General features: G+C 33.4%; 1 protein-coding gene across 2 annotated transcripts; it reads right to left on the bottom strand.

The window, feature by feature from the left end:
* Positions 1–11847: 11847 nt before the first annotated feature.
* On the bottom strand, positions 11848–16742 carry LOC131073026 (ADP-ribosylation factor 2). Of its 2 annotated transcripts, none has more exons than XM_058009368.2 (7): positions 16586–16742; positions 15554–15710; positions 15116–15186; positions 14586–14705; positions 12768–12886; positions 12201–12282; positions 11848–12111 (listed from the first exon to the last, which is right to left on the bottom strand). In XM_058009368.2, the coding sequence occupies exons 2-7, from the start codon at positions 15699–15701 to the stop codon at positions 12106–12108; spliced, it is 546 nt and encodes a 181-aa protein (XP_057865351.1). In that variant the 5' UTR covers positions 15702–15710; positions 16586–16742; the 3' UTR covers positions 11848–12105. The 2 variants fall into 2 exon arrangements, with proteins under 2 accessions (XP_057865351.1, XP_057865352.1); XM_058009369.2 differs by lacking the exon at positions 16586–16742 and adding an exon at positions 16442–16516.
* Between the last annotated feature and the right edge of the window lie 2480 nt (positions 16743–19222).

Raw genomic sequence — 19222 nt, forward strand, 5'->3', positions numbered from 1 at the left:
ACAAATCAATTTATGAGTTGTTGAAAGTTAATTAGCCTTTTCCTATAATTTGAATTTTTAAATTCAAATTACCCGCATGCCTCCTAACTTCTAACCACCTAACCTAACCATCCCCTAACCTAACCCATTTCACCTAACCCTGGGTTTAACTAACCCTATCCTATCTTGCACATCCTAACCTCCTTATCCTAACCTCATATGGTGTGGATATTCTCCACTTAAGACACATGGCACTTAGACCACATGTCTCCTCCCTTGGACACTTGCCCTCTTATGAGCAAGGCTCCTGGACACTTGTCACCACAGAGATGACAAGTGTCCCTCCCTCCAACCTCTTCTCCAACCTCCTCCAATTTCACCCTCGATATCTTCAGACTAAATCTTGACTGTTGATTCTTGCCACCTCACCCTTGGCCTTGGAAGTCTTATAAATATCCCCCATTTTGGAGCACAAAGGATCCCATCTCATATCCATTTAGGCATTGTTGCTATAGGCATATCCATTCTAGCATATCATTTGAGCATTGTTATTATAGGCAATTGCATCCTAGATCTAGTTTAATTTGATTGTTTTCTAGCATAATTATTGAATCATGTAGCTTAATCAATCTCTTTTCTAGCTTAATTGCATCATCACCATAGCTTAATCATGCATATCATTAGCTTAATTAGACTCTTGGATCAATCTAGCATAATCAATCTCATCTAGCTTGCATATCATATCATTTCAAATCCTATGTCTAGGTGTAGTCAAGTCACTGGGATTGCTTATCCAGATCTGAGAGCAAATCCATACTCGCATCTCTTTGGAGGCAATAGGTCGCTTTGTCATGGTTTATCTTTCATTTGCTTTTAATTTGCTAACCATGCTTGTAATGATCTATTGAGTGTTAGTGTTGCAGCTGCAGCTGCAGATACCCTTCTTCACACGCACGACATTTTCAAATATGATTTTTCATTATGAGATTTTCAAAATCGAATTGGTTTGTTATTTCATATGTGATTACATTGTTTATTAGCTATATGTACCAAAATCATGTGTTGGATAATAGCTTCTTTCACTTCATGTTGATTGCATTCATTAATACCACTTTAATGTATTGCATTATGAGGGTTTCAAAGATTTTTCCTACATTCAATTCATTTCTCAAAGATTTCATTCATATTTCATGTTGTTATTTGATGACATTTCTAAAGAAGTTAATGGAATATTTGGATTTCATAAAAGCTTTGCTAGATGTTTCAAATGATACCCTTCCTAATCCTAGAGATGATATTGAAATGAATCATACTTGTGCCTCTCCTAGAGTGTCTTTTATTTATAAGTAAAGAATTAATACTGGACTATCAATGACCTCACCAATGGAGATGCAACATTGAAGGGTAATGATGAATCCTCTTCTCACAAAGATAATTTGGTGCTAGAGGGACAAGGTAAGCATGTTAATCTTAGTACATTTATCATTCTAGATCTTCCTTATCCTCCAAGAGCTTATCTTAATCATCAACATATTTTGAGCCAGGGTGATGTTATGCATTTTATTCATGATATGTCTCCTAAAACAACATTAAGTAAAGATGAAACTTTAGATGATGAGAATACTTCTTCCCAACCTAACAAAGTGTACATGAATAATGATGATGAAAATAAGAATCTCCATACAAATATCCATCCCCCTTCATACATTCATCAAGGTGAACCTTCAAAGTGTGCTTACACAACAAATTTCAATGAGGTCTATAATGGAAGTCCTCCTTCACAATTGAAAACACATTATGAGGTTGGCTATGACATGATTTCTAACCAAGGCTATAGTGGACAAGGTATTAGAAAGTTAGAACAAGGGATTAAAGTCCTTATAGAACCTCCTTTAGAATGCACTAGAGAAGGCATAAGATACCTCCCTCATCAAAACAAGAAGATATTCATTATAACCTTCTTAGAGCACAATTAATCTCCCTTTCTTTAGGAAAACAAAGAAAGAATCATAAACCAAATCAAGATAATACTCCCTTTTGCACATATCATAAAATCCATGGCCATTTTACCAATGAATGTCTTGATTTTGAATGTGAAATTCAATGATTTATTGATAATGGTACCATTCAAATAGTAGTGCCTTAGCATTTATTTGGCCCTATTATGTTGCTCCTCACTATGTGACATTGGTAGCTTACCTTTTGGGGGCTCTTTGTCATTCATGGTGGTACAATTTTACATGAAATCATACTTGGCTAGTAGCATAATAGCCTTTTTATTCGTGTCTCCACGTTTTGGGGGCAAGGATAGTGTTTCAATTTATCTCTTTCTAGGGTTTCACTTTTCCTTTGATGAGTAACATCTTTTATATGGATTTCCTTTCTTTCATTGAATTTTTTGTCCTTTAGATGGATTTTACCCTTGCTTGGAGGTGTGTATCATTGGCTTAGGACCCCTTCCTTGCTTGAAAGTGTTTTTGTAAATGACCTCCCCTTGGTGTTGAAAGTGCATCCTTGATACCCCTTCCTTGCTTGAAAGTGTCTTTGAGAAAATATATCGTCCTCCTTTCATCATGCATCCCTCAAAAGGATCCCTTTTCACTTGTTGCAATATATCTCTTTTACAACTATCTCTTCCTCACTTCAAAGAGCTATGACCTCTTTAGCTTGAAGTGTATGCACATTATTGCTTAAAGGATATCTCCTTGGCGATGAAATTCTTTATCCTTGTACCTTCTTTCTACCTTAAGACATCAACATAGCGATATGTTGACATCTTAAGGGGGCATATATGCAGCCTCCTTGTTGCATATTTTGCATTTGCATTTTGTAGGATTTCCTCACAAACAGAGAGATTTGTTTGGTTATCCTTATCCAATGTTTGGATTTCCTCACAAACATGGGGCTTTGTTTTGTTATCCTTTTTCATTTTGTAGATCCTTTTTCATGTTCAATGATAAACAAGTTCAATACCAAAGATTTTGAAGATGAATCTCTATCCAATAAACTAATCAAAGGATGCGATTCAAGGCTTAGATAGAAACAACATGGAAATTTGAAACTCCTATGAAATTTTGAAAATTAAGTTTCCTTAATTGTGGAAAAGCCATGATTAGATCCTTCTTCTTTATGATGCCAAAAACCAGCCTATTAACCATGCTTAATAAACATATCTTATATGAACTTATAACAACAATATATAATTATTAACACCAACATAAGATAACAACAATTTAAGGCATAAATCAAGAACATAACATCCACACAAAACACAAGATTTACTTGGAGAAACCCTTGCAGGAAATAACAAAAGTGCTTATAATACAATCACTTCCATTCTCCTCTTTCTGGAGAAACCCTTGGAGGATGAGCTTGTATTAACAATAATAAAAGTGCTTATAATACAATCACTTCCATTCTCCTCTTTGTCTCCACCATAGCAACACATATTTACATGTGAACAACCTCCTTATGCTTCCCATATATCCTTCATTCTCGTAGAGAAAACTACATTCGATTGTTCTCAACTATTTTGTTACACATCAAATCAACATCTAAACGTTGAATTTATAGAATGGCAAGAGCTTCAAAATCACGAATGAAGGTTACCAAAGAAAACTCTTCATTACTCAAAACCACAACCCTTGGAATGCCTCCATGGACCTGGAAAAGATATCAGTTTGGCTTCTAGTACCTTCCCTCCAACATGGACACCTATTCCCTATTCCACACTCCCACTTGGAGAAGCCCATAAGTCACTCTTTTCCATTTTCTCAAGTCATTAGATATCTTATTCTCTACATCCATAAGTAGGAAAAATAATATTAAATATTTGTATTCACAACCCACTTTTACTGTTGCTAGTGTAATACATCACCCCTTATGAATGTATTACTAACAATGGTGAGAATTAAATATTACAATTTTCTTTCCCAATACATCTTAAGTGCCTTAGGAAACTTTCCAAGGATGTTGGAACCATGTCATAGGATTTACAAGGTAGATGACACCTCAATCCTAATATTCTCCCACTTGACATCATACATTGTAAATGCATCCATAGGCATCACAGATAAGGGAAAACCATCCCTTAGCCATCCATGTACCATTTGAATCTTCACCATGCTCTCATGCCCGAACAAGACACTTGTAAAAGCAACCATGACAACTACCATCAAGAAAAAAACTCATCACATCCTCCAACATGTCACATATGAAAGAAAAAAAGAACATGCCAAGGTGAACCATGTCAACTATCATTGCAACCTGCACCGATCTCTACATGAACATAAGCATCAAATTCAAATGATAACAAAGTCTCTAAGTAATTGCCTTAGTCATACCGCCTAGAATAGCAACCACAACAAATTGCAATTCATCCAAGCTAATCATACCTTAAACCAAGGTAAACCAACATAGATAAAACTTCATGATGTCAACATATCAACTCTAAACCTACAATCAAGTCTTTGTATATCCAACCTCTTATCTCAAAGATACATACCAATGCACAAATGACCATAGACAAGGCTAACTAACAAAGTTTGCATCACCACTGAAACAATCTTGTGGATATAGACAGTCCACATTCAAGTCATCCCACTACAATAATAGGTTGTGCACACCTACAAATTGTATAACTCGTAGATCCAAATCCAATGAAAGATGCAAACTCATTATCACATCAGTAATAAAAAAACTAATATATCACAAAGGAAAAATAGACATATATCTAGAAACTTCCACTGCGCGAGTAATGTCAAATTTGAAAAAGATCAAAACATATGTAGTTTATATATAGTACTTCACATAGAAGACGTGGCTAACTCCTCTATCAGATAATGCTAAAAAACATACATGATCTACAAATCTCGCAACCAAAAAGGGTGCAATACTTCTCTCACCATTAGTCTCATAGCTCTTCCAAGTTCTTCACACTCAACCATGTGTATTCAAACATCCAGGAAAAAAAAACAAGACCAAAGGAAGAACCTGCAAATCAAACCATATCCTTGTCCCATACCAATATATACCAAGTTGTGCAAAATAAGATCTCCTCACCATTCCCATATGGAAAGGATATCAACATCTAGCATTCAATCAAATGAAACATGACATCAATAGATGTAAACCTCTCATACCAAAGATAAATCAAACAAACCATCCATTCCCACAACAAAGAAAATATGCCCAAAGCCACAAACTAAAACCTACAATCAAGTCTTTGTATATCCAACCTCCTATCTCAAAGATGCATACCAATGCACAAATGACCATAGACAAGGCCAAATAACAAAGTCTGCATCATCAATCACCACTGAAACAATCTTGTGGATATAGATAGTCCACATTCAAGTCATCCTACTACAATAATAGGTTGTGCACACCTACAAATTGTATAACTCGTAGATCCAAATCCAATGAAAGGTGCAAACTCATTATCACATCAGTAATAAACAAACTAATAAATCACAAAGGAAAAATAGACATATATCTAGAAACTTCTATTGCGCGAGTAATGTCAAATCTGAAAAAGATCAAAACATATGTAGTTTATATATAGTACTTCACATAGAAGATGTGGCTAACTCCTCTATCACATAATGCTAAAAAACATACATGATCTACAAATCCCGCAACCAAAAAGGGTGCAATACTTCTCTCACCATTAGTCTCATAGCTCTTCCAAGTTCTTCACACTCAACCATGTGTATTCAAACATCCAGGAAGAAAAACAAGACCAAAGGAAGACCCTGCAAATCAAACCATATCCTTGTCCCATACCAATATATACCAAGTTGTGCAAACTAAGATCTCCTCACCATTCCCATATGGAAAGGATATCAACATCTAGAATTCAATCAAATGAAAAATGGCATCAATAGATGTAAACCTCTCATACCAAAGATAAATCAAACAAACCATCCATTCTCACAACAAAGAAAATATGCCCAAAGCCACAAACTATTTCCTATACCTGTTCCAATAAGTCCTCAAAACTATAGCCATGGCTTAAGACGAATAATATGGAGAATAACAAAAATCCATAAAACCATGCATCTTCTTATCAACAAGTCCTCAAAACTTCTTTTTACAATGCTTATTCACATGAGATAACAAGATACAAAATAGAGAATGCATCTAATAACCAAGCGGGCAATACTGCTCAAATCATTCACCTATTGAGTAGATCATTGAGTAGACCAAGAGTGGGAAACAAGATTGTCATGTGCTCACAACATCAAGCAATAAATCTTATAATAAATGACAATCTTCTCTTCAAGTCCATAATGGATTCACATCCTAACCAAGTGTAGGTTCCTTGATCTTTCTATTGAAATCCTCATCAAAGAGTCACCATCTCAACACATGATCTCATGGCCTCACCCAAGTCAACACGAGTCAAGTATGATATAAATCGTAGTCAGGTTGAGTACAACTAGGTATAGCAAGAGAGGACGACCTATTGTGGCATCTCCAATATAACCACCATCGAGAGTAACTCAAACCTACAAGGAGAAACTCCTTGTATTTGCACACTCAATACCCACATCAAGCGTACTTACAACATGCATATGATAGCTTAAGCACACTATATCTATCAAAACGAAGTACAACGTCATAAATCATAATCATTCATACATACATATATATAATTTAATTAATAGAGTAGAAAAGACATAGCCCAACCATGTCTATCCAAATGTAAACATGGAAACACTACACACCCAACAAAGTACAACATAATAAGCATAAATCAATACATTCATAGGGCAACTAAACATGAACATTATCCACAACAAGAATAGTCATCTACTTTTCCAAGGGCAATAACATGATTTGTTAAGCACATATGCATCACATATTAATCTCAATAAAAACCATAGCAACAAAATACATCAAGTCCTTAGAATGAACTTGGCACATTGCCACCCATGCATCCCAATGCAAGTTGGGCACAAAAATCACATCTCAAAACATGTTGGTGGTCCAAACAAACTGATCACAAAAAGAACAAAAGACACAAACAATGGCAACAATGAAAACGTAGAATTAAGCATCGGTACACACTCAAAACAATAGACAAAAGCACGACCTATGCATCCCACGATACATGGTCAACGAAAGATACCAAGATCCAAACCTCTTGTTGATTTTCCCAGGTTTTATTGGATGTATTTATACAATCTGATACTTGCATTCTTGGAATTCTATGTGTTCTCAAATTGAATAACATTATACTATATATATTCCTTTGGAGAGGCATGTCCTTGAACGGACATGTCTCTCCTTTAATTGTAATAATTTAATCAATATTATAATGTTTCATCAATCAATTATTAATTTAGAATAATATAATAGATTAATATTGAGTATTAAATTTTATATGATTAATAATAATATATTATTATTAATCAACATATATTATATGTATTCTAAATGATCATTCGACTGAAGCTACAAACATTAACACTCCCTCTTAGCTAGGGAGGATGATCAGACAGAATGTGTAGTGATCTCCCATGTCAACACTTATGGCCCTCACCATAGCTACACAAAACATAATTAACACTCCCTCTTAGCTAGGGAAGATAAAATCAATGCAAATGCATTAAGTCTAGATTAATTATGGAATAGAGAAAATATTATCTCACTATGATATCAGGAAGTATGGTATAAACAAGAATATCAAGGCACGTGATATTCACCATAACTCAAAAATATCATCTCATGATTTTGGGAGTATTTGCATCAACCATATGATGCTCATCACAGGGGACCATAGTCTCAAGGTGTGAATTTGCCTTCGTCGGTGATTCTATTTACAAGCTCTTGCGTGGATTACCTCTGTCGGCGATTCTATCCATAAGCTCTTGTGTGGATTGCCTCAGTCGGCGATTTTATCCATGAGCTCTCACATGGATTGCCTTAGTCGGTGATTCTATCCACAAGCTCTTACGTGGATTGCCTCAGTTGGCGATTCTATCCATGAGCTCTCACGTGGATTGCCTCAGTCGGCGATTTTATCCACAAGCTCTTAGGTGGATTGCCTCAGTCGGCGGTTCTATCCATGAGCTCTCACGTGGATTGCCTCAGTCAGCGATTCTATCCACAAGCTCTTACGTGGATTGCCTCATTCGGCGATTCTATCCACGAGCTCTCATGTGGATTGCCTCTATCGGCGATTTTATCCACAAGCTCAAGTTATTGTAAGATCGTCACCTTCCAATAACGTCAAAAATACAAGTGTAAATCATTTGGAAGTCGTCACTTCCTTATGATTTACACAAGGCCCATAAGGCATTAAATGATTTCATTAGTATAATAATTAATTGAATCAAGTTTTACCTCATAAGTTTTTCACCTTCAATAGTGAAAATCCCTCTCAATCACGACGATCGAAATTGTCACAAGTTGATTGAACCATCTGCTCCCTCTGAAGCTCAAGTTCTTGTATCAACCTCTTGTCCTCTTTTAAAATGTCAGACTCCCTCTGCATCTGGTCTCAATCATCAATTCGTTTATAAGCATCAATTTATTTCTCCCTTTAATTCAATTTTATTGTGCTTTCGTCCTGAAGGTATGTCAGAGAGAGATTACAAATAGTTCATAAACTAAATTATCTCGAACAGAAATATCAATGATAGAAGCATACACGATTTTACTAGCCAATATTATAGCATAAATTACAAACTCAATAATTTATGTGCCTTAATAAAACATGGAATACTTATCTTAAGTTTAAAACATTTCCTTTCATAAGGTGAGCCCATATAAGAAATATCATACATGAATCATCTCTCATCATAATTCCCTTTGAATGATGTAGAACATTTTCACAATTTTGATCAACACTTTCATTATGATCTACCACACACAGTCGTTAATAACTTTTGCAATTTACCAAATTTATCCAATCTCTTCGATGAGATGTTATAAAATCTAATTACAAACATTTCCTCCAAGTTATAGCTAGATCCAACGGTTTAAAAAAAAGTTATGACATTTTTCCCAAAACTGCTAACCCTAGGTAGGGTTTCAAGTGACCTGCACCAAAGTCATCATATCTTGCACAAAACTGAATCAAATTTGATGAGATAAACATATTTGAAAACTAGAAACACAAATCTTTCCATCAATATATTATAGTCCTCATTTTGAGGCCAACCAAGGGCCGTACAATGGCATATTTCAAACTGAAAATTCTAAAAAAAACTGAATTCTCTAACCCTCTCCAACCTCCAAATTAAACTTCACAGGCCTGAGTTTTGATACCATGTTGATTTTCCCAAGTTTTATTGGATGTATTTATACAATCTGATACTTGCATTCTTGGAATTCTATGTGTTCTCAAATTGAATAACATTATACTATATATATTCCTTTGGAGAGGCATGTCCTTGAACGGACATGTCTCTCCTTTAATTATAATAATTTAATCAATATTATAATGTTTCATCAATCAATTATTAATTTAGAATAATATAATAGATTAATATTGAATATTAAATTTTATATGATTAATAATAATATAATAATATAACATAATAATATATTATTATTAATCAACATATATTATATGTATTCTAAACGATCATTCAACTGAAGCTAAAAACATTAACACCTTTGAAGGGCTACAAATATGTAGGCATTACAACTCTCCAAAAAAATTCTCATTTGACTAGTTTTTTAGGGAGGGCAACAACAATCACTTTCTTGCCCTTAATGCCTAAAGATCCAATAGCTAGCTATCATTCATGGCCACGAGGATCCTTTGACAAAGGTTTAGCAATAAGGGGATGGACTTTGGGAGCATCAAACACTTTCCATTTGGGCTTGAAACCAATCTATCAAAATTGATAATTTGGAGTTGCACCAAGGGTTGATTGATTGATAATTTGGGGATGTACTAAGAGTTTACTTTGATGAGAGACTAATAAATAGACATATCAATCTACTCATCATATGATTTAAAGTAAGAGAACTCAAACAAAATGAGAATTGTCAATAGAGTGGTTATATTTAAATACATATAAATTATTCATATTTGCTAACAATGTTTTTGTTGATGAATTATAGGCATATTGAGAAAAATAAAATAAAATGGTAAATCATTGATGGAAACCAAAAAGATAAAGAAATTCAAAAATATATATTTTGATGATAGATGAAGGATTAAATTATTTGGTGAATTTATTTTATGTATAAAAAATTGAGCTTTTTAACAAATTCCATATCATTTGATGAGCATATGGACCAACAAATTTGGTAAGTATTTGAAAGGAATTGTTTACAAAATTACAATTAATATCATAATACAAAAACCTTATATCATGTATCCAAAAAAAACATTGGAGTTATATGAAATATTAACAATAACATTGATTAGTGAATTTATGAATGGTAATGGAGTTACAAGAATGTAGAGAATCAAAAATAATAGTTCGCAGTTTCTATTCATGTTGGATAAAGGAGTGTGATCCAAAATGTTGGTGAAAAAACAAACAATCGAATCAAAAAACACCAGAATGAAATATAAAGAATTTTTTTTTTTTTGTACTTATACAATAATAATTTTATAATTTTGCAAAATGAGACATCAATCTATGTTAAGGACCCCTTATGATTCAACGCGCATACAAAATTCAAAAGCACATAAAAATTAATTGAGACCCTTCCATGCTTTTTCAGTACAGATTTGTGTTGGATTTCCATTATTGATAATGCAACTACAGAAGGATGAAATGAGCTAGAGATGTAATGTAAAACCTCCTCGTTCAAATTATAATCTATGGCATCTCTCAGACATCTGAGTGCCAAATAACATAAAATCCCAACAAATAAATAACAAAGCAATACACTTCAGCTACAAATTCGTAGATTACTAATTATTCTCATCTTCGCAATAAAACCATCACAAGATAAAGCAAGACCAAATCAAACCCAAATATCAAACATAACAAATTCTGTAAATATTCAGCATATATATTTTAAAGTCCTAATTATTAGATCTCAACACTCGGAATCCAAGTGTCAATTGTTTTCTACCAATCTTATCTCAAATGTTTGAAAGGAAACGTTCCTCTTCATCAACACTGTTGAAGTGTTCACGAATCCACGCACAAGCGTTCATGAATCCATGCACATGTTTTACGGTTCACCAGTGTTCAAGAATCCATTCGCTTATGTATAATACATGTATAAATGTTTTCAAGGTTAAATGTACGTATACATGTCTAATCGGTTGGAAGCTTTCTAAATGCATATCAAAAAGACATAACGTTACATTGCAGAGTTGATATAAAATGCGTTTTAAATTGTGGACAGATTGTGTTCCATTTTAGTAATTACAATGGCTTGCAGTATGTACACTCGAAACAAAATGCGGATGGAGCGACAAAAAGACTCAGCCATCTCCACTGTTCCATTTTAGTATTACAATGCTGCAGTATGTACACTCGAAACAAAATGTGGATGGAGCGACAAAAAGACTCAGCCATCTCCACTGAGGTATTCAGAAATTTAACTATAATATTATTTCTTAATATAAATCTGCACCATTAGACCAAGCCAAGGTCCTCCATTGAATCTTATTTATACACCTAGATTTAATTATTTAATTAGCATTTTTGGTATTTAATGATAATCATATTCCTAAGTAACGCAAATATGATATGAACATGATAAAGGAATTAACAGTGTAAGCAATAAAACAAGCCGGATGCATACACAGATTTCTCAAATTTTGGAAATACATGCTCCATTTTTTTGAAAATGTAGATGCAGCTACTACACAACAGTGCAGATAATATGGGAAACTTTGAAAAAAAATTGCATCATGACAAACAAGGGTAATAAGGTCAGCACTGAACAAAGGAAATGTGGACTTTAATCAACAGAGGCTGTTAAAAAAATCATAGTACTTGATTACAAAACAATCATAATAGTGCAAAATTTCAAACAAAACAATAAAGTAAACGAAGGATCAGTTCACAAAGAAATTGATCCGCCTCGTCCAAGCTAATATCTACTTCACTAGGAGAGCTTGTTAAAAATATCTGTTACATCTCTAAAAGCCTTCAACACATTCTGAAATGCATATGGCCTTCATAAAATTGTACCAAATCAAGCCTGCATAAAAAAATGCAAATCAAATATAGGTTACAAAACATGCCAACATTAAACATTTAATGAAGTTTACAACATTATGTCCTACTTGCCTTATTTGCAATGTTGTTGGACAGCCAATCCAAGCCTTCATACAGGCCTTCACCAGAAGTAGCGCAAGTGCTCTGAATGTACCTGATAAGACAATTACAAAACCAAACATCATATGAACTTGTCCTTGAATCACACTGACTATGCCATGAAACACTTCAACAAGACACGAGGCAACAGTCCTACAGCCAAAATGGATTGGCAAGAGAAGCAAAGGCCAGCCAAAAGCTTAAGCATGGGTGTTAAATAAATCATTTCCATCTTGAACTTACATCATCCTATCATAACCTAACATTATAAAGATTTAGAGTCAGCAATATCCTACCGCACAAGGAGACGAGAAAAGAAGCATCCATCCCAAATTGAATAAAAAATCATGTATCATCTAAGTAAAAACAAAAACAATGACTGTTGTACAAATATCCCAGTACAGATGGCAAATGCAAGTCATATCAAATGCTTACAAATTGAATAAAAAATCATGTATCATCTAAGTAAAAACAAAAACAATGACTGTTGTACAAACATCCCAGTACAGATGGTAAATACAAGTCATATCAAATGCTTACCAATGGCGCTGACGCAAGGAATGCAGACCAAGCTTGTCAGTTATCTCTGCCGCATTCATTGCATTGGGAAGATCCTGTTTGTTTGCAAAAACTAGAAGAACAGCATCTCGCAACTCATCCTACAAGTCAGAAAACTTCTTGTTACTTACAGTGCTGCACCAATAGCAAAATTATATATATTGTTGAATCAAAATGTTTTCAAAGGTTTGAGACTTAAATTCAATATCAAAATTGTGTTCTAGTTTAAGATTAACATACGGTTGATGGTAATCATCATACGTGCATTCTCATGAGTATTAGTTTAAGTTCTCACATATAAGTTGTCTTTTTTGCTGCTCTGATTTTGTTTATTAATTATTTAAAAAAAATTACTACACATAATCATCCCTTTACTGATTTTCACATTTCAAATTTCAAGAAAATTGCTAATGGACTTTCCTACTCTGATCACCAGGTGACTCTGACTCGAAAGGAATGGAATCAAAGGAACATTATTTCTGCAGTCAAATGTGCAAAACAGGAATGAAGCATATTTTTAAAAACCTATAACACCGATTTCATCAACACATAAATGCTAACGCTAACATTTATTTTACTGCCTCCCATCAATTTGTCAATCTGTGAATTTCAAACTGAAACTGATCATCATCTAAAATATCAAAGGAAATTTTAGCTATGAATTTTCCTGGTATTTAGTTGCAGCACACTAGCATCTCCTGTCTAATTACAGATTTTGAAACAACTGACTGAAATGGAAATCACTTCAAATAATTTGAATTTACCAGACAGAAGCTTCTCCTTTAAAGCCTCATCCTTAATTTAACTTGAGAGGTAAGGAAAATTACTTTCTACAGATGGTAAACTACATCCCAAGTGTGATACATAGTAGTTCTACAATGTTTAACAAATATTGCCACAAAGCACAAAACATCCATTGGACCAGACACGGAAACAACAATGCATGCTTTCAAAAATGCAACTGATATGGAGAGGAATAGAACAATATAAAAATTTTAAACAAAAACTCTCTAGAGTCTTGGCTGTAAAAGGTTTGGGATAGTGAACAATAGGTACAAGGAAAATGACACCTAAAAGTATATTCTCAAAAACTTCAATTGAGATGAGCCCAACTTTAATACGGATGGTTGTAGTGCCTCGTAATCATTCTGAAGAAGCTTCTCTGTCAAAGGCCTGAAATGATGCATAGTAGACACAAGTTGAAGTAACTACCTAAGACTGAAGCAGCATCTCATCAAATTTAGTAAAAACAAATCTAACATCATCTAGTCCCTAAAAACTAAGTACGTAATCGAGAGAAGTATACTGCAACTAACAATTGTCAGTGTCAAACATAAAACACTTAAACAAAAACACGGGATTTCATTCTACGCAATATTTCGATGCTTGAAATACTTTATGGGTAGGAAGGTAGGATGGCTCTTATCTTCTACTTGGGAGTATACAATTTGGACTTACCAATATAATTCTTTTTAATCAATAAACAAAACCGTATGAGAGTGAGCACTCATTACAACATGCTCATATAAGGGTCGCCTCTCAATTATGTGGATAACTAACATTTTCTATATTTTTTAAGCAAATATGGGTCCCAACATCAGTATAAAGTGAATAAACAAAATTACAAAAACTAGTCCTCTAAAATTTCTCCCAAAATTTGACTGCATTCTATCAAAAACACATTTAAATTTGCTGAGTCAACTAGGGCATAAAATTCAGTGTCTATTCCCGTACAAGTCAACAATAAAATGAACACATTTCATTCTGTAATTACTACCATATAAAATTTAAAAAGATCACCTCATTCAGCATCCTGTGCAGTTCATCTCTGGCTTCAACAACACGGTCTCTGTCATTACTATCAACCACGAAAATAAGACCCTGAGTATTCTGGAAGTAGTGTCTCCATAGTGGACGGATCTGTGGCACAATGTAAGTAGTTTAGTCACATGAAATTCGTGGGCACACAACAGAGAGGATGTTACTGAGAAAATGTCCAATATATAAATTTATTCATTTCAGGCATGTGCATTATAACAACAGGCATAAAAGGAGTGTTGCATTATTTGAAATAAGTCCAAGATATAAATTTCATCATTTTAGACATCCTTGGATTTAACGCACAATGATTTGAGAATAACATCATTTTACTCAAATTCTACCCTTGCAAAATTAAATACAGAAATAAACCATATTCACAGATTTATGCCTAGAAAACAAATATTCTTCTTCCTCGGCTCCTAACCAAAAATGCAATCGTGATGCTGCTTCAAATAGATTATAATCCAATTCTAGCATTCATCAGTAAGTTGAGCTCAAAGCAAGATTACCTTGTCTTGGCCCCCAACATCCCACACTGTGAAGCTAATATTCTTGTACTCCACAGTCTCAACGTTGAAACCTGTTCATAGTGCACACAATAAACACGGAAATCGTTATTTACCCCAGCCGGCTATGCGATAACATGCAGAGTAGATTTGAATGAGCCTACCCCACAAAATTTTTTGAAAATATTTTATCATAGATGAGTTGTATCATAACTAGCAGACAATGGATCGAGTGTTCAAATTGTTGCTGTAGAGCCTAGCACTACTACTTAATTTTAGATGAGTTTAGATAATCAGAGACGTTACAAAACAGTGTGCTTTAATGTCTCTCCAAATACAGATCTGGAGGGCTTAAAACTATTTTAATTCACCAAAAACAACCGAGTAGCCCTTGTCAAATAAATTTGAACATGAGGGATCACACATAACAATGATACTTACCGATAGTAGGAATGGTAGTGACAATTTCACCGAGTTTCAACTTGTACAATATGGTGGTCTTACCAGCGGCATCAAGACCAACCATCAGAATGCGCATCTCCTTCTTGGCAAATAACCGTTGAAAAAGCTTCGTAAATGTAAGACCCATCCTGCCCAGCTGAAAACAACAAAAAAACCCACTACACGTTAGGTCTCCAACAGATCTGACAGTATTACCCACTCAACCTTGATACTTCAAAAGAGATTTATCAAAATATGTGAGATTTAGATCCGCCCAAAACAAAAAATTTCAAAAAAAAATTGCACACACGGGCTGAATCCTATTTAATTCGGATGTCCAGTGTCCAAATCGTGTAGATAGAAGAGAAGAGATCTGACGGTAATCAATTGCTCAAATCCTAAAGTGCTCATCAGAAAAATGCAAATTTCAGACAACTAAATCACATGAGTTGAAAAGCATTCAATTTAGATCCCCAAAATGTGTCGATCGGAGGACAATGTTTGATAAACAAGGAGATCTGGGGCCAAACCATTGTTCAGACCCCAAAATATTGACTCGAACGACATAAAACCCCGGAGCCAAATGTCAGTTGATTTGAGTGCCCACAATGTGGAGGCGACCATAGAAGCAATGTGCCATAAAAGCACAGACTAGGTGTAAATACCTATTCAAACCCTGGAACAGTCATAAATCAAGATGAATTTCAAGAGAAAGGAACCACATGGGTCGAATCCCTTTCGAATTGGGTATCGGAAATGTATCGATCGAAGAAAAACAGACCGCAAAAAAGGATAGATCCAGTGCCGAATCATGGTTTAAACCCCATCATGTCCCTCAAAAACCAATGGATCCACACAATAAACCACGAACAGGCCATAGATATTCACCAGGTATCGGCAGAATCTCAAAACAAATTAAAGAGTTAGTATTCCATAGCTCAAATCCGAAGACTGTATAAACGTATCATTCGTATAAAAAAGCATTGAACTTGAACAAATTAAAACACCAGAAGCTGGAAGGTGAGTACACACCTGATGAGGTTTCCAGAAATCAGAGGCCCTGTTACTGAAAAGACTTCACAAGATTGCGCGTAGGCCTCGAAGAATAAGGCAGACAGTCCAATATAGCGAAGATATATAACCACATGTGTGGCTAGTTTACCTTTATTTTAACCCTGGTTAACCTAGTCTCCTTACAACCCCTCCACCTGTTCATTTGGTGTGGGGTATTCTTCATACACCTTACATAACATTTTTTTTATATTCACCAAAGCAAAATTACAAATTTTAAAGATTGAATGTACATTTAGTTTTATTTTAATAAATTGTTGGAATTTGGAATGTCTTTAAATAAAGATTTGTAATTTTATTAATTTTTATATTATATTCAAAAAATCATTTGGTTTAGTAATCTCATTTCTTATAGTGTTAGTTGAGTGATATCTTGAAACTCTAAGGTTGGGTATCATGGTGGGACTCCCTAAAAAATATTTCAAATTTTTTTTTAAAAAGATAAAAATAAGAAAATAAATTCTAGTTTCTTTCTAAATGTTTTTGGTCCGATTTATTTGGTTTTAGTGGGAAATCAAATAAGCATATGATTGACAAATGTTTCTAAGGGTGAGGCAATTTCTAGCCCCTATTTTCACCCACTTAATTATGAAAGCCTAAAAATTCAGAGCTCTTGTTTTTTAGCAAAAGATTCCAAATAATCCTAATGAAAAAAAAAATCTTCATGGAACCTCCCATCCCTTAAAAATAGAAGCTTAAGTTCCTATGAGACCCTTCCCTAAAAAATGAGATCTCTAACCAAATGATTTTCTAAATTTAAAATAAAAATTAATAAAATTACAAAATTTTAATAATTACATCCCAAACTTCAACAACTTAACCATGACCTTTCTAACAATATATCAATAATTTAAATTATTTTTTCATTAACTATAACATATCAACTATTTAAATAAATCTCCTTTATTATTAACATTAACTTATATTTAATCTTTTTTAAAGACCATGATAAATTTCTCTTTATTATACTTTTATTCATTTTTTTATCAATCATTTTTTTCAAAATTAGATATAAAACCTTTGAATTATAACCTCACCAATTTCAACAATAAAATAATAACATATTTTCTATATTAATCAAAATTGAAAAACCAACCATTAATTGCCTTAAAATTTGTAATTATTTCATATTAAAGGCTTGCTAAAATAGTACCCATTAGTTAATCTTTGGTTTTTTTAAAAAAGGACAAAAATGCTTATGACTTAGTCTCTCATATAAAAGAGGACAAAGAAGAAAAGGTTGGCGTTGCATTGATACAACTAGGTAATAGCTTGCTAAAAGGTTTAGAACTTTCTAAAGACAGGTTGGCAAGTCATAAAAGACAACACCAATAAGGTTAAAGTTAGGAATTATTATTTTTTTATTTAAAAAATATTTCGTAGCAGGTTGGGTATTGCTTGAGAATGTAACGTGGTTTGAATTTACTTTTATTGTGACCAATGGAGGATTGTTATTCAACAATTTCAATTGTTAATTAAGGTTATTTAATATTGTTTATTAAAGAATTTTTAGGAGAACTAAAGATGAGGTTTTATGATTTATGAGGTTTTGTGAGATGAGAAAATGGGTTAACATATAAATTAAAATTTTCTTTTTGAAAATATGAGTCTTTATTTTTTAAGTCAATGTTTTTTAGTTGGTGTTAAACATTCCTTCTAGAAATTTTTAATCATAGGTCATGTATTTACAATTTTTAAGATTAAATGTTGTTAAAAAAATAATTCAATTACATTTTTATTAATAGTTGTTGTAAAAAAAGACGAGATTAACAATTTTCTAAAAAATAGGCTTAAAATTTCAGGTCTATTCATTGCTATAAATATGTCTTATTGTGAAATATTTATTAAAAAGTTCTCAATTAAAATATTTAGGAAAGCCTTCATCCTTTTAGTATAACCTATTTTTAATGTTTTTAATAACGTTTCATTTATACTATTTTAAAAAAAAAATTAAAATTTTCAATGTTGTATTGTTCTATTTTTTAATATTTGAGAATTTATTTAATGTCAGATTTAAAAATAATTAAATTTCAAAATAATAAATAAATAACTCTCTTTTAATTTGAAAGGATAATAAAATCTTTTTGCCAATAATTTAAGGTAAATAAATTAAAAATATTAAACAAAAATATTTTTTTCTTAAGTGTAGTTTAAGCTAGTTGAATATTATGGATACATATAACCTAATTAATATAGACTAATTTAATGCTAATAATTTGAGGGTTAATATAAGGGTGGGGCTTGTGGCATGAAGGTGGGTCTTTTTGCATATAGAGTCATCAACCCAAGTTTGAGCCTCATGAGGTTGCCCTCTATAATGTTAATAGTTGAGAGATAGTTTAGTCCAAAATTAAAGGGGAGGCCATCTAATGTGAAGGTGGAGCTTTCTGCCTATAGAGCCATTAACTCAGGTTCAAACCTTGTGGGGTTTCCCTCTATTGCATAAAAAATTAAGATGTAGTTCACCCCAATTTCAAGAGAGACCCTATGGTGTGAAGGTGGGGCTTTCCACCTAAAGAGTCATCAACCTTGGTTTGAACCTTGTAGGGTTGCCCTCTACTATGTCAAAAATTGAGAGATGATTTACCTCAAAACTTC

This window comes from Cryptomeria japonica, chromosome 6 (genome assembly GCF_030272615.1).
Source record: "Cryptomeria japonica chromosome 6, Sugi_1.0, whole genome shotgun sequence".
Lineage (NCBI taxonomy): Eukaryota > Viridiplantae > Streptophyta > Pinopsida > Cupressales > Cupressaceae > Cryptomeria > Cryptomeria japonica.